Here is an 11,728-nt window from a genome sequence, read left to right on the forward strand (position 1 = left end):
AAAGATCCAGTTAGTTAAAGATGTTTGCTGTGTTTAAACAAGCTTCATCACTGACTACAAAGAGAGGAAAAAAATATGAAAAACAAAACTCTTGTTAATGAAGTTACATCAGTCAGTCAGTATGGTTGTTTCAGAGTTCCTGTAAATGTGTAATACAAGTGTGTTGATACAAAGTTGCACATTTGAATTCTTCAGTATTTTTAAAATGAAGTCCTCCAATGCTTTTACTCTAAAAAATGTGACTGAACAACACTCTATAATCAATGGAGACTGAAACTGACCTGTCATTTTGGTGCTGCAATTACTCCAACACAAAAAGAGGAGACACCAACACCACAGTTTTATAGAAAACAGAAGATGGCGCTTTTACACCACTGTGGGGCCACTGGAAGGAGTCTCTACCCTGTTCTGCTTACATGTATGCACAGCCTCATACATAGTTGTCCTTTGGATCCATAGGTACGCAAAATGTGTTTTTCTTGTTTTGTTAATGTACTGTGTCGGATGTGCACATGTTAACAGTGAGTGAATGTCATTGTTAATTTGCTTGAGTGAGTGAGTCTGTATTCACTAGCAACTACTAAAGCAAGAGTCCATACAGTGACAGAGACAATGAACTTCATCATTAATTAGCAACGATCAGCAATAAACAGCTCAAGCTTTGATAACTTTGGGTTTTTCCAAATACATTTGTCACATAAAAGTTTCACAAAGCACTACACAATATTAGAGTCAACACAACCTCATTATTTCTGTCAATCAGTATAAAACCTCTGTACAGTATGATGATGTAATTGGGCCATAACCGGCAAACCTAAATAAGAAAATTTCAGCATAGAAAATTGCATTCATCTGCTCATGAGTTTTGCTTTTTCAACATGACAGCTTTACATAGAAACCGCAGAGGCCCAAAGTACAAAGCAGTTCAACATACCCATGATTTTCATTGTTTTTGCTTCACTGAGCCTACTGTAACAATCTCAGTCAGGCTAAGTGGTCACCAGGGCCGTTGCTAAGAATTCTGGGCCCCTGAAAGAATACTGTAGCGACCAGAAATAAACCTCTTCCGTTATGGTTTTGCTTTTTATTCAATTCTAAAAGACAGGCTACTGTGGGCCGTAGCCAACGCCAACAGAACCAATAGCAAACGTTCACTGCTTACTTCTAGCTTTCCTCTCCTTTTTCCTCCTCCTCTTAGCTCACGCACTTTACGACAGTGAAAATATACATTTTGAAAGTGTACGGGGAGCTCTGTAGAGAAAAAAGTGACCAAAACTGTGAAAAAGCAACTGGACCTGCATAGTTCCCCTATAGAGAGGGGGTCTTACCATGCTCTGGTTGAAGTGTCAGCTTCTACATTTGAAGGTTGTCAATGAGTCAACATAATCAAATCATTTACTAATCATTACAGAAACAACAGATGTTTCTCTACTGTTGATGCAGAGACGTTGGAGATGCTGCCACTGTACTGCAATAATAAATAAGACAGTGCTTTATCGTCTTGCTGGCACTGGCAGTCTGCAGGAAGTGAATCATTTGCTTTTATCAATAGGAAGGTGAAGACCCTCATCCCCTGAGCATTTCACCTGAAGGGATGTGTGTGTGTGTGTGTGTGTGTGTGTGTGTGGCCATCTCTGCCACCAGGACCTGAAGGTAAACAGTCAACTCCTTACCACTATCAAAATAGATGACCACAAAGTATAGACATGTGAGGCATACTTGCATCAGGCGGTGTGGTCACGTCAATCATAATGCCATGTACTGTACGTACACCAGCTGATCAGCACCTGAGAAAATGATGGATACTGTAGCCGACCTTGTTTGATAGCTCTTTTTGTTGACCTTGTCCCTCTCAGCGGTAGTAGTGCTGCTGCTGTGCTCTGACCCTGTTACTGCAGTTATTTAAATATTTGACTTCATCTAGAAAGCTGCTTCCACGTTATTACATTTACTACAACATCACTGCTCACTGACATTTTACACTCTACTTCTCTCTGCAAACAGCTAGCACACACACACACACACACGCAGGACTAGGAATGTTGAGTTGCTGATTTCAGAGCGTCTAGACGAAGAATAATTTAATCATTCACTTAATGTATAGTATATTTATACATGCATAAAGATAATGTACATGTTTGTCCTCTGGAGACAGTGTGACATGATATCGAACAGGATGTTGGTTTGGGTTGTGGTCAGGACTCCCTCTCTAGCTTCAAACCACCAAGTGATGTTGTTTGACAGAACATAAGGCTCCAGAGAGTTTGGGGCCTTGGGGGTTTTCATTACTTCAAATTTTACTGAAGCTTTGAGAGCAACAGTTCAAGCTGAGGCCAGGGCAACATTCAACAGATGCCTAACAGGAGTAGAACGATCCAGCCATCATTCACCCCTAATTCATTCATCATCCAAACATCTATGAATTGATGATCGCAACTGATGGATCATCCATCCATCTATCGTCTTCAGTCCCAGATGGACTGTCCTGAAGGACCTTGGTGGACATAGTACAACAAATACTTCTGTTTTATTCCTGTTTTTGGGTTGAGGATGGACATCCCATTCCAATGGACGGAATGTCTCTGTAACAACTTGATGGAGCCTCTTGAAATTTGGACTCAAGGATGGACTGATCAGATTTTGGTAGTCAAAGTTCAAGGTCAGTATCACCTCACAAAACATATTTTAGTCATTATGGCAAAGTTTCACACCAGTAGTGAATATTTCATATGATTCTGGATTGATAGGGATGTGACCTGAAGCTAGTGACAAAGGTAGACAACCACAACTCTAGTGACAAACTGAAGATTGTTCATGGGGTGAGGACATTCTGGGGTTTGAAGGAAAATCGGCAGTTAAAACTTTCATCTGTGTGTGTGTTGCAGGGGACACTGGTGACAGCTGAGTACACGTTGACTGAAATGACCTGACCAACCCCCCTCTCTTTCTGCCGCGTCATTGCCCTTTTCTTTCCACATAAGGAGGCTTTGTCCACAAGCCACCCTGAGGCCAAGTGAACAACAGGGGCCCGTGGGGACTCTGGGACCAGTCTGAGAGCCCTCAGGGGACGAAGCACCTACTAACAGCTACAGGATCGGGAGGACTGAAGGTTTGTCGAGTCATCAGGCGAGAACAGCAGACACAAAAAGTAAGTTGTTAACTCTCTTTAGCAGGTGATGGGTAGTACAATGTTCCTGATCATACACTGTTCCTTTGTATACACTGATCCTCTTTATACACTGTTATTGGATGTTAAAAAGAAATGCATTCGGTTTTATTTTAAATGTTCCTGATTTTCAGAGGCTGGTTTAATCTCCGATGGAATTCATCCCTTATGCCAACAGATTACAGCCAGGCTAAGACTTGTTCTAGTTTCACAGAGGTTTTAGTTTAGTGAGGAACTGTGCGTTGCCTGCTCTGGTTCAGGAGTATAAACATTAAGATAAGATAAGACAAGATATACTTTATTATCCTGTTCAGGGAAATTTGACATTTGACATGAAGTTCATGACATGCTCTGTGATTATTATTAGTGTATGGAAAACTGTAGACACATTTCCTGCAGCCCAGGTCCATAGGATCAGTGGTCCTGATGGACCTCCTTCAGATGCACTGCAGCTGTTTGCCATCTGATCACGGTAGATAAAAGTGAGAGTATAAGGTCTCAGTGAACACCGACCATGAAGACCAGCGCTCACACAGCCCTGTCATATTCCAAAGCAAACATTCCTCTGGCAGTCTGACCAAACTGCGAACAATGCTTCTTTGGCTCACTAATCGGGGAGGGAGCACTGCTCAGACTTTAACAGTCTCGGGCCTGACTAATGGCCCAGATCACTGATACAAAGAAAATGTAATCAATTACTTCCATATGCAATAGTAGAACAAATTCAGAAGTGATCTATCTCAGTGTGAGGAGGAGTCAAGTATGGGAGCTTTCAGTGGAGCAGTGCTGAGCACAACTTTAAGACAAAAAAAATGTAATTGATCAGGCTAATTTACCAGTTCCCTTTGGTGTCCAATGTCCATTCTACCAGAGATTTTATTTCATTTTATTTTCATTGATCTGATTTCTATGCCCCATGATCTTATCCATGCACTTACAGTAATCGTTAATAACTGATGACATTCAGCACAAGCCCAGGGCAGATTAGCCATTGAGCATCAACAACATGTCCTTGATTTTTGATGTAAATCATGACATTGACTGTTAACTGGTGGAGCTAAGTGAGTAAACTGTGCGGCAAAAGGGTCAGTTACAGTGATGTCTATGGCAAGCCGCTTGAGCATTTATTTCGATATCAGGTGTCAGTGTCCTTCACCAGTATGGTCTTTGTCAGCACTAATTGGACATCTGGTCACACTAGTTAGACATTTTGTCCAACTAGTTGAATGAAGACTCTCACTAGTCACTCTTTTTCCAGCAACTATAGTGACCCTTTTGTCAAACTAGTAACAACATAAGCCAGTGAAGCCAGGAGCCGCACTAGTGGCACCAATATCCAAACTAGTTGGCTTTTTGACAGACTAGTGGCCCACTGAACTGATGTGTTAAGTCTTAACTAGTTAAGCTGCAAAAGCTCTCACTTGCTAACTTGTGGCAACTATTCAACTCACTAGTTTGCTAGTAGTGTATGATTGCTCAGGTATGTGTGTTTTCACATGTGCTAGAGTGGATGGAGATGGTTTTGGTTTGAAATAGTCCTTCTCTACTTAAACCCTCTGTTCATATACACCCTTTGTCCTATGACCTTCTTTCATTAGATCCTTTGTCCTTCGACCTTCTTTCCTTAAACCCTCTTTTTATAGACACTCTGTCCTCTGACCCTAAATTTTTACTCCAGTAAATACTGTAAACCACAGTTGCTCTGATAGTGCCACAGCTGGTCCCTGTTTTACTGTAAATAGGCCAGAGACTGTAGTATTGATAATCTCTGACATTGCCAGTCACTAGTCTTGTTACTAAGTCCAGTGGTCAGTAGTCCTACACATTTCATCTCACCACCTCTGTTTCTGATGAAGACATACAGTATATAAATTATCAACTACTTAGCTCGCCGAGTCGCCGTCAATCTGTCATAGCGTCAAATGTATTTTGTTGGCTTCAGCCTGGAGAGTTAAGAGGTTAATAGTAATGAAAAGTTGACGTTGACCAGCCAATTGTTCTGGGTGTGTAGTTAAATGCAGTTTGAAATGACAGAGCATCATCTGCACTGTTCAGGTATGTGGGGGCTGGTGAAACTGCTGCACAGTAGAAATACTGTCAGAGAAAAGACCTGTAGTAAATCCCTGTGTTTTGCATTTCTATCAACACTAAAATAATCTGTTATGCTCCAATATGGCTGAAGTTTTCTACTCTTGAGTACAACAAAATAGTCTTTGTGAAAGTAGTCAAGTGCAATTAATTTTCAGCCTTTACTTTCTGGTAGCGCTGTTCTTCGCCTCTTTAAGGAATGCTTTGATGTAGCTTTGTAAGACATCCCAGAATGAACCAGATTATACAGTGGGGTATACTGTACAGTATTTCCTGTCTCAATTTATGGTGAGGCCTTTGCTATGTAGCTACCAAGGACATTTCTGGTCCATAAAAAAACAAAAAAAACATATAGAACAAAAAGATGACAACGTTTGATCCAGGAGATGGAGCAACTGAGCTATAATCGCATTTTCACCAATGAAGACCTTGCATTGACAAACTACAAAAAAATGCATTCACATGTCAGGAGGGGAGCTGCACTCCAACAGATTCAAAACATCTGGACTGCCAGCCATGAAAGGAGAGAGACCCCAGACATGCAAAGTGAAAAGAGAGGACAGGGGACAGACTAGATGGGTTATCCATGTGCTTCAAGTGAAACAAACAGACAGAAAGAGATGAGCTGTTTTTTTTTTATTTGTTTAAAAAAAAATATATATTAATTTCACTGACATGACCACAAAGACTCTGATAATGGTAATAAGCACCAGGCCTGAAGTAATCAAGGAGCAAATCACCCACTGCTGCCTGGTGATTTATTTTAGCTCTGAGGATAAAGAGGAGCCCTGCATTCTGAGAGCAAGGAGTAAACATGGAGAGACAAGGAAATGTACTGCACTTGTGTAGAACTGCTCTTGGTAAAGAGACGTGGTACAACATCAGGGCCCAGGGGGAGTTTGTGGTTTAGTAGGGACACTTTCACATGTGAGCTGTGACACATCAATCTTCAGACTAGTGGACAACCTACACTACCTTCTGAGCCACAGCTGCCCTCTAATATAACAATTGAAAACAATCATTACTCCATCTTCTAAAAACCATAACCAGACACCAGAGGGAAATAAATTCTCATTTTTTAACCCTAGAACACTAACGTTAAAATAGTAACATCATCACTAACGCCGGGTATTTTTTACCCGATATAATATACCCATAAAAAAATATTTCTCATCAAAGTATATTAAAATACAACAATACATGGCAAATTGAAGTACACTTCCTTCATTTTCCACTATACAATGTTTCACAAAATGAAAAAAAGGTATCATGGTGATCCTATAAAAAAATGTCCAAAATTTGTGATTTTCTTTTGTTTTTTTAACAAAAACTTCCTTAAAAAAAAACTAATGGAGCTGGGACTTTGTCCTTCAGACCACCCATTTGTGGGACATTTGAGACTTATTTGGTGGAGTTAAAAGAAAAAAGAAAAATTTTCTGCATCACCAGAAACGGTCGCCAGATTTAATACATAAACACTAAAGTTGGGTGAAATCCACCCGAACATGTGCCTGCTGATAAAAACTAGGGATGGGAGCAGGGTAACATGCCTACCTTCAATGACGTCAGTGAGCAGTATGAAGCTACCCAGGGACCCATGAAACTCAGACAACAGCAACATAATGAAAATTATGAAACAAAATTTTATGGGTGAAAATCACCCGACGTTAGTGTTCTAAAACTGAACTTGAATTATTTAGATTTTCCACATCCATGTGAATACGTTTAAACACTCAGCCTAGTGACATATCATGCACACATATCCTTCCTTGATGTTGGCAGGTCGTCTCCATGTCTGAGCTGAGGATGTCTCTGCCGTCTCTCATGGCGGCAGTGGTCATGGTCCTGCTCCTCCTCAGTCCCGGCCCTGGCACGGCAGCTCCTCCAGGGGAGCCAGAAGATGACTCCTTCGACTACGACCTGAACAGTGAGGACTGGGAGAACCTGGATGTCAACATTTATGGAGACAGTTATGATTACGATGACTTGGACCAAGAGGTGAGAAAGAAGAACAATCAGAACATTAGTGTTGATACTAGGGATTGATACTGCTTCTTGATCAGCTACAGTATCAATTCTCTGATCAGAACTTTTTGTTCTTTTGGAAGAAAAATGAATAACAATTTAAAAAAGATTGTTTAAACTTTTAATTGAAATATTGAAATATATCTAGAAATGTGAACCTGATTTACTGTTTTACATTTGGTATCTGTGTAACCATTGTGTACAGATGTGTGTGTATTTGACCTATAGTAACATTGACAGAGTACTGACATTGACATTGACTTTTTTTTCCACAAAAAACAAACCTTTTCCACTTTGTGATCAAATAAAACAGCCTGTCAAACAAATAGATTTTTTGCTGTGTTGGTATGTTTACTTGTAATTGCTTCATTACTGCCTTATTAATGATGTACAAGATTTGCTATGCAACACTTACACTTGTTGTAACTCTCTGTTCTGTCTACTATAGAAATCTCAGGCCAATAAAAACTATTGTTACATGTCAAGTAATGTTGTAGCAACAATATATCAGATCAGTACCGTGACTGGCTGTGAATTATTAAAGAGAGTTTTGTAAAAGTTAAAAAAAAGAAAAAAAAAGAGAGAGATACTCCAAGTGTCTTTGGCTCATTGTACCTCATGACAATCGTTTAACACCAGCAAAGTTTATATGTGGGTCAATCAATCCATCACTTTGTGCATATAGTTGGATGTTGGATGGATACCATGTTCTTGTTTGTGGGTCCAAGAGAATGAACTCTGAAGTGCGTGGTGACCCCTGACCTTTCCTCTAGAGTCACCAACAGGTCAATGTTTTCTCATATCCAGTGAAACCTCTTAATATCTACTGACCAGCTTGGTTCAGTCATCATGACTCTGTGATCTTACTTTTCCTCAACTGACTAAAAAAATGGAGGTTTTGAGTGAAACATCTAAACAACTACTAAACAACCACCAGGTTTCCTTCATCTGTTACTGGTTGCTATAGCACATGACCTACAGTCATTCAAATTAAAAATGGAATAATATGATTTGAACTGTTTTGGTCTTTCTGCTTCTGCCCACCCTGGGAGAACAGATAGAGGTGGGAACCATAGCACCGGACACCCCCTCCCCAGCCTACCAGCCCACAGACCAGCACTATGAGGAGGAGGAGGAGCCGCTGCCCACCCTGCCTCCGGCTCCAAGCTCCCTGGACTTCGACGGACCAGGACTCTTTGGTCCCGAGACTGGATTGGGTAGGTCAGAGAACCTACTGCTGTCTACAGTCAGCAGAGGACAGGGACACAGACAGACAGACAGGCAGGCAGACAGACAGACAGAACAGACAGACAGACAGACAGACAGACAGACAGACAGACAGACAGACAGACAGACAGACAGACAGACAGACAGACAGACAGACAGACCATAGACTGTAAAAAGAATGGTCGTAGCACTGTGACGTCACCCATTGGTTTTGAGGAGTCTGTTTTGTGCCTCTACTACGTGGGTTTGAACCGCGCCATGTTGGATTCTACTTGCCATATTTGGAGCGGTGCGGCGGTTGGCCGGCCGAGAACCCGCCCACTGGCCTCGAAGCAGTGGTCTCCGGACCTGTCACTCAACGGTTCTGTGCCCTAATTGGCCAGAACTTTAAACCTAATAATAGTAAAACGGTAGAGTTAAAAAAAAATTCACCCCCCTCAGAGTGTGTGCAGGGGTAGAAACTATCGGTTGAGACCAAAAAAATAAAATGTACCAGGCTGTAAATATGTTTTTTTAAGCTGTAAAATCGGCTATTTTAACATGGGGCTCAATTGGAGTTGCTCCCTTCTGGAACCAGCCCCCAGATGAAGCCGAGGGGCAGTTTTTTGAATGCGGAAGTGAGCTTCACTTCTCAGACCCACAACTGCCCCCTTGAGACAGACAGACAGACAGAACAGACAGACAGACAGACAGACAGACAGACAGACAGACAGACAGAGCAGGCAGGCAGGCAGAACAGACAGACAGACAGACAGACAGACAGAGCAGGCAGACAGACAGACAGACTGACATGCAGACAGACAGACAGAACAGACAGACAGAGCAGGCAGAACAGACAGACAGACAGACAGACAGAACAAACAGACAGACAGACAGACAGAACAAACAGACAGACAGACAGACAGACAGACAGACAGACAGACAGACAGGCAGGCAGACAGACAGACAGGCAGGCAGGCAGGCAGGCAGACAGACAGGCAGGCAGGCAGGCAGACAGACAGACAGACAGACAGACAGACAGACAGACAGACAGACAGACAGACAGACAGACAGACAGACAGACAGACAGAACAGACAGACAGGCAGGCAGACAGACAGACAGACAGACGTCCCCCATTTAGATACGTGTGGGTAATTGTGAGTCTCTTTGTTGAAGTCTCCACCCTCCATTTGTGTGCAGGTATGCCCACCTGCCTGCTGTGTGTGTGTATTGGTGGGAGTGTGTACTGTGAGGACACAGGCCTGGACCAGATCCCACCCCTGCCAAAAGACACCACCCACTTTTATGGTCGCTTCAACAAGATCCGCCATGTGAAGAACACAGACTTCCTGAACCTCAGTGAGGAGGCCCCCCTCTACACACACTCAGATGCACTCTTCATAGTCTCATACCCAGTTTACACTCTGGCAGACCCACTCTAGACAATGATAACTTTGTTAAATGATAAAATGATGTGTCTTAATTGATACCTGATAATGGAATGTATCTTAAAACATTTTCTTTTTTTTAATCAGAGAAGCTCCAATCCATTGATCTAACAGGGAATCAGATCTCAGGGATGGATGAAGATGTGTTTCAGTCCCTGACCCAGCTCCAGGATGTGTTGTTGCCTGATAATAACATTCAGATGATGCCTGAGCTGCCAGTCAGCATGAGACGCATAGATCTACGCAACAACAAGCTGACCAGCCGTGGGCTACACGCTGAGAGCTTTAAGGTGAATCTCCTGCACATGCACATAAAAATGTCAGCTGTGGACCTCGGGCTTATAAATTATAATCACATAGGCTACACATAACATATTTACATAAAACACACACCTCGCAGATCATAGACTGATCTGCAGTTTTCTAGCCTGATGAATAATGGTGTGAACCAGCTGCTTCCTCTGTGAGCCTTCAGTCATGCTGCTGGAGAATCATGTGAAGTGTAAAGATGAGTGTGGGCTCCCTCTTGTGGATACCATCAAGTGTTGCTGTGTCCTCTCTCTGTGCAGGATATGACCAAACTTGAATTCCTCTACTTGTCTAACAACAACCTGGATTATGTTCCTACTCCACTGCCACTGAGCTTAAGAGTGTTACATCTGCAGGTAAGAGCAGCCATCTCTCACTTCTTGTTTATTTTCTACACCGAAGAACACGGTACAACACAATATTACACAGTACAATACAATGCAATACATTGCAGCCCAGCGTAACAAGACATTATAACAGTAAAACACAGTGCAACAAAGTTTACCACAATACATCAATGTGCAAAACATTACACAGTACAACACATCAAAACACAGGGGAACACAGTAACATATATTATAGCACAGTATAAAACAGCACAGCATAACAGTAAAAACACAGTGTAGCACAGGACAACACAGAGAAACACACACACACAAACAGTAAAAACACAGTGTAGCACAGGACAACACAGAGAAACACACACACACACACACACACACACAAACAGTAAAAACACAGTGCAGCACAGGGCAACACAGAACTACAGAGCTGATCTTAACCCTTTTGCCTCTTGTTTCTACCGTCTCCCTCACAATCAGAACAACAACATCCAGTCTCTGCACGAAGACACTTTCTGTGACAGCCACGATCGCAACTTCATCCGCCGCAACTTGGAGGACATCCGCCTGGATGGCAACCCCCTGAACATCAACCTGTTTGCCCAGGCCTACATCTGCCTGCCCCGTCTGCCGGTGGGGAGCCACTGACGGCCGCCTGAGCTGTGGCACTGACCAGGCCGCAGTAGAGACATGATGATCCAAGAGTAGAAGCTGTTTGACTGCAATGTTGTTTTGTGTTAGGATTGTGGGTAGAAGATTTTGTCTAAATATCCATTCAAACATTCATAATGTAAAGAAATGTAAAGAAGCATCATGAGACATGCTTCGTGTGACGGGTTTTTAAAGCTGCATTTATTCATTATCTAACTTTTTAAAGTGTTAGCAGGCAGCTGATTTAGCAACCCCATCGTCCATGTGGAGTCACATTGACAGGGTCTACTGTAGCCTATGTCCTGAAACCAGAACACCTGAAGGACCTGAAAGAGGATTAAAGGCTCCGTAGACCTGAATCGTTGGCGATGGGTTCATCTTCACAAACACCTTTCAGATATTTGATGCTGTGCCAGAATAAACTCACTCACTCTGCTGTACTGGTATAATGGAGAGAACAACCATTTGAACCATGAGCTGTCTTGGTTTGATC

At 42.3% G+C, this 11,728-nt stretch overlaps 2 protein-coding genes across 2 annotated transcripts in view; both read left to right on the plus strand.

Annotated features, from left to right (window-relative positions):
- The window catches only part of golt1a (golgi transport 1A), a 277,908-nt gene that overhangs the window by 37,557 nt on the left and 228,623 nt on the right, over nt 1-11,728 (plus strand). The gene's annotated exons all lie outside the window — the stretch shown is intronic.
- Nucleotides 2,971-11,353, plus strand: optc (opticin). Its single transcript, XM_085776661.1, has 7 exons — nt 2,971-3,148; nt 7,037-7,252; nt 8,337-8,496; nt 9,687-9,845; nt 10,022-10,224; nt 10,504-10,599; nt 11,065-11,353. Exons 2-7 carry the CDS (start codon nt 7,046-7,048, stop codon nt 11,230-11,232), a joined length of 993 nt encoding a protein of 330 aa, XP_085632787.1. The 5' UTR covers nt 2,971-3,148; nt 7,037-7,045; the 3' UTR covers nt 11,233-11,353.

Source organism: Trachurus japonicus, chromosome 5, assembly GCF_045865225.1.
Source record: "Trachurus japonicus isolate A0001 chromosome 5, Traja_1.0".
Lineage (NCBI taxonomy): Eukaryota > Metazoa > Chordata > Actinopteri > Carangiformes > Carangidae > Trachurus > Trachurus japonicus.